The 5,254-nt window shown below is 31.8% G+C and overlaps 1 protein-coding gene and 2 non-coding genes across 3 annotated transcripts; 2 read left to right on the top strand and 1 right to left on the bottom strand.

The window, feature by feature from the left end:
• Positions 1–104: 104 nt before the first annotated feature.
• Positions 105–1,240, top strand: LOC115973717 (tripeptidyl-peptidase 2-like; the record flags this gene model as incomplete). The annotated part of the gene is made up of 4 exons (XM_031093979.1): positions 105–205; positions 296–413; positions 672–751; positions 1,126–1,240. Coding segments are annotated over 4 exons (414 nt in total), but the record flags the coding sequence as incomplete, so codon positions are not given.
• Positions 1,241–2,281: 1,041 nt separating this feature from the next.
• TRNAT-UGU lies at positions 2,282–2,354 on the top strand. The gene has a single exon. It is a non-coding gene; the product is annotated as a tRNA-Thr (tRNA).
• Positions 2,355–3,604: 1,250 nt separating this feature from the next.
• On the bottom strand, positions 3,605–3,691 carry TRNAS-GGA. The gene has a single exon. It is a non-coding gene; the product is annotated as a tRNA-Ser (tRNA).
• Between the last annotated feature and the right edge of the window lie 1,563 nt (positions 3,692–5,254).

The raw sequence follows: 5,254 nt of genomic DNA, 5'->3' as shown, positions 1-5,254 counted from the left end.
GTTGGCCCCCTTGTACAGATGATATAGGTTCTCTTATGAATAAAATTTCTTTTGATGATGTCAATTGTACTGAAATACATATCTTTTACCTTTCTTTGTTCCAGATAAGAATTCCATATCGCCCTATTGATTCTAAACTTTGTACACTTGCAACAAATCGTGACAAACTACCTTCTGGAAAACAGATTCTGGCACTGACATTAACGTGAGTTATGTTGTGATTTTTGCTCATTTGCTGCTTCATTTAGCTCCACTTTGAGTTTATATTGATCTATTTATTCTTCTAATTCTACAGTTACAAGTTCAAATTGGAAGATTCAGCTGAAGTAAAACCTCAAATACCATTACTTAACAACCGTGTATATGACACTAAATTTGAGTCTCAATTTTATATGATTTCTGACACAAACAAGGTACCTTGCTATTTCATTAGAGTAAAAGTCGTATACACTTGATATTTAAAGGAAGTTAAAGGATATAATGAGCAATCTCAAATGTAATATTTTTGAATAACATACCCTGAAGTAATTGGTGAATTTTTTCTTTTTATATTCTAGCACTTTTCTTTTGCCTTTTTTGTTTTGTAATAGTTGTTCACTTCCAAATCCTATTTCATGTATATATGCTGACCTAAATTCCAATTTTTCAATTTTTTTCCTTTTCAATAATAGCGTATATATGCAATGGGTGATGTCTATCCAAATTTTTCAAAACTTCCGAAGGGAGAATATAATCTACAGCTATATCTAAGGTATGGGCCTCTTCATAACTGCATGCAAGCACATACTCTTTCTTTCTTCTTTTCTGCTGAAAATTGTGCCCATTTGGACTTGATTTATGCTATTTAAATTTTGTATTCTAATTGTTCTTTAAATATAGAATATGTTACTATCTTGCCAAATAAACAGTGAAAACCACAACCAATGATGGAACTGTCCTCTTATCTTAAGTTGACTGTTTTTGTTAGAAGAAAGCACCAATATTGGTGCAATATTGGGAAGCTGCAATAGTTAAAACTACATTTATTATTACAATTAAAGAACTTCCGAAGAATTACAAATATCAGTTAATAAGAGGTGCTTCCACTGAAATTTCTTTTCTCTCATGTCAATTATCTTTTTCCAGGCATGACAATGTGCAATATTTGGAAAAATTAAAGCAGTTGGTGCTCTTCATTGAAAGAAATTTGGAAGAGAAGGTGTGTATGCCATGTTTCTCTTCTCTGAATTGTGAAGTTTAATACATTTGGTAGACTGCTGTTACACATACCCAAGGCTAATCCAATTAAGTCCTGCTATGTATCGCTAATTTCTTACTACATTTTTCGCCATTTATTCTGCCGCATTTATTCATTTGTCTTTATCTATTAACTATGTTTTTATCAGTAATTAGGATCTTTCATGTTATATGAGTCCTCTTACTCGACCTTTATATTCACTTTTTCTCTTCATTTTATGCCGTGAAATCTTTAATTTATTACATCCAACATTCCTATAATGCGAAATAGTCAGTTTTACTTCTCGTATTTTTTCTATTGTTAGTTTAATCTCCATTTTTTCATCTCTTTATCATGCATAAGGATCCAGTGAGTCTGATGCTATCAGAACATGATTTCTATCGTCCGTTTATCACCGCAATTTCAATATAGACTTTGGAATATATATAATCAACTCAAATTACCATATATTAAACTTTATGTGATGCCTCTCTTATCCTGTATATTCATCATTTTATCGTGTGAATTGAATCTTCGAACGGTCGATTTTTTTTTTTTTGTTTTATCTTTCCGAACGAAAGCGGAGGAATCTTTCATTATGATCTGGATTACGGCCTTCTCTTTTTCATTTTTTTTTTATTCGTAGCCTTTACTTTTTTAATTTCCTTAAGTTAAGGCGGCCCCTCTATAACATAACTAAAAATGACTAAAAAAAAAGAAATTTATTAATATAAATTTCTTATTATATTATTCTATTAATTTCTAATTGATCTAACTATTTAGAATTAGAATTATTTCAAATTAGAATCTATCTTAGAATCTATCTAGAATTAGAATAAATAAGTAAGATTAGAATGTGTAGAATAAGATTCTAATCTAATTAGATTCCATTTCGAATATTAATCGTTATGTTCGAGAATATATTCATTCAACTATTTAATATTTATTTGAAATTCTATTCTATATTCATATTAATTATGGTATGAAAACTAAGAATGAACAATTAATAGCTAAGATCCCAGTAGTTTACTAAATCCCTATGTATGTACAATTTTTGTTATGCGAGCCCGCTTAGCTCAGAGGTTAGAGCATCGCATTTGTAATGCGATGGTCATCGGTTCGATTCCGATAGCAGGCTTTTCTTTATTTTTTTGATTTTTTTACATAATTGATATTGTGAAATCAAAGAATATTGAAAAAGCTTCGTACCCCTTTTTCCAAGAGTCACCGATCTACTATGTCGTAGGAACTTCAAATTCTAAATAAAAAATTAGAGGAGCTAGATCCCTGTATAACAAATCACGAAAAGAACCTTTCATTTTTTTTATAAATATACAAATCCAATACGGTCCGGATATTTATCCAATTCATCTAATTATTCTTTGTGGTAAATACTCTAGGGGATGTCGCTTCATTTATCATTTAGTTTAGTTTTAATTTAAGTTTATGAAATTTCAATAAAATAAGGAGTCTTTATGTCGCGTTACAGAGGGCCTCGTTTCAAAAAAATACGACGTCTGGGGGCTTTACCGGGACTAACTAGTAAAAGGCCTAAAGCCGGAAGCGATCTTAGAAACCAATCACGTTCCAGTAAAAAATCTCAATATCGTATTCGTTTAGAAGAAAAACAAAAATTGCGTTTTCATTATGGTCTTACAGAACGACAATTACTTAAATACGTTCGTATTGCCGGAAAAGCCAAAGGGTCAACGGGTCGGGTTTTACTACAATTACTTGAAATGCGTTTGGATAACATCCTTTTTCGATTGGGTATGGCCTCGACTATTCCCCAAGCCCGCCAATTAGTTAACCATAGACATATTTTAGTTAATGGTCGTATAGTAGATATACCAAGTTATCGCTGCAAACCCCAAGATATTATTACAGCGAGGGATGAACAAAAATCTAGAGCTCTGATTCAAAATTGTCTTGATTCATCTCCTCGTGATGAGGAATTACCAAAACATTTGACTTTTCACCCATTCCAATATAAAGGATTAGTCAATCAAATAATAGATAGTAAATGGGTCTGTTTGAAAATAAATGAATTGCTAGTTGTAGAATATTATTCTCGTCAGACTTAAACCTAATTAAAATAAAACAACAAGGGTTCGGACACCTTTTCCCTCTTTCGCCTAAGCAAAAAGACCGACAAAAGTAAGGAATTTGATATGGGGATCTTTCTCCCATTCAAGGATCATGGATCACGGATCGGTAGGGAAATTTTCATTCCCTGTTGTCCACTCTTTACAGTATTTTCCGTACTAAATAAATTAGGAATAAGGAATCTATATCAAAATCAAAGAAAGGTCTAAGGAATAATGGTATCCATTGTTATTTGCTTTGATCCATTGCTGTCAATAAGATCGGTGAATTGGTTGAAAGGTACGGAAAGAGAGGGATTCGAACCCTCGGTAAACAAAAGCCTACATAGCAGTTCCAATGCTACGCCTTCAACCACTCGGCCATCTTTCCTACACAATGATTATGGCCCCAAAACCGGGTGAATAGTGAGTCATTTCATATTCTATTTTTGAATAGGTATGTAGCGTCGATTCTAACTATAAAAATATAGAAAACGTTTCAGCAAAGAAAAAGCCTTCCTTCAAGGGCAAGGGGGGGGGGATACATTTTTTTGTGAAAACTGTTAAAAAAATAGATATATATATCTATTCATTTTTGCGAAGTCACGTCTTTTTCCAATATTTATTCTTTATTACATTAAAATATTTATACCAGAAGATTTAATCAATGAATTAGAACGAATCAATCGATCCATTTTTTTTTTTATACTATGTTTCTAATGGATACGTTTATTTTAGATCATGATTATATTTTCTTTTTTAGACTATGATTCCATATTCATAAAATTTATAAGATTTATTTCCAGTTTTAGATCTTTCAATAATAACTCCTTACTCCCATGGATCTATTTCAAATTCATGAATCATCCCAGGAATTTTTCTATTTGATTCTATAGTTTATACCCACTATGTAATGCACACAACACAAAACAGATGGTTATTCTATTTTCATCATAGAATGATTATTCGAGTCTTTTTAACCTTTGGGTCATATCAATTAAACCTTCTATAATTAGCCGAATCGGTAAGATAAATTCTTTGATTCTTCAACTTCGATGAAATCGGAATAGTTCCTTTCATTCTTAGACAACTACATTTGGATTAAATTAAATCGAATCTAATCGGATTCAAATATTTTCTTCTATTGATTCCTTTCAAAAAAACAAATAATTTGAATAGTTTGAATAGAAGGTCATATCTTTTTTTTAATGATTCTTTTTTATGTTATTTCGTACTGTACAATTAATTCCTTTGTTTGTGGGATCATTTTCTCGCAAGAGGTAGTTAAAATAAAAAAATTATAGAATGGATTGTTACCGATGCCTAGATCTCGGATAAATGGAAATTTTATTGATAAGACCTTTTCAATTGTAGCCAATATCTTATTACGAATAATTCCGACAACTTCAGGAGAAAAAGAGGCATTCACCTATTACAGAGATGGTGCGATTTGATTTTTTTATTTACTGCTTTCAGTCTTCGGAGAAAGATACATTATTCGGGATAGAAAGAATAGAAAGAAAACAAATTTGAAATAAATCTACTCTTTTTGTAAAGGTGAAGTTTGTAAATAAAACAATTCCTTCTGTCGTGTATCCACGATTAATGCAGCCTCAGATGCTTCAATTATCAATTCTAGTATTCAGCGAAAGGTTACACACCTATCCTATGGGTTAAGTCAACCCTACTCCACGAGTACCGATAGGCAGCATAGGGGAAGAAGCACTACGCCTAGGAATCAACAATACGAAAACTTTGTTAGAAATTATACCTTTTCTTTGTCGGGATCGGGACTAAGAAGAATGGTTGGGACAACAAACATCCATCTCGTTCGTATTTTGGATACCCGTATAACCATCGAAGACTGTTGAAGTGACTAATTCCTGGAAATTGAGGGGTGTTAAGGACAAAGAAATTGTTAGAGTTATCATTTTTATAAGGTACTTGATGTTAA

Source organism: Quercus lobata, unplaced genomic scaffold (assembly GCF_001633185.2).
Source record: "Quercus lobata isolate SW786 unplaced genomic scaffold, ValleyOak3.0 Primary Assembly Scq3eQI_2019, whole genome shotgun sequence".
In the NCBI taxonomy this organism is placed as follows: Eukaryota; Viridiplantae; Streptophyta; class Magnoliopsida; order Fagales; family Fagaceae; genus Quercus; species Quercus lobata.
The sequence above is the reverse complement of the archived record's forward strand: the minus strand, read 5'-3'. Positions and strand labels throughout refer to the sequence as shown.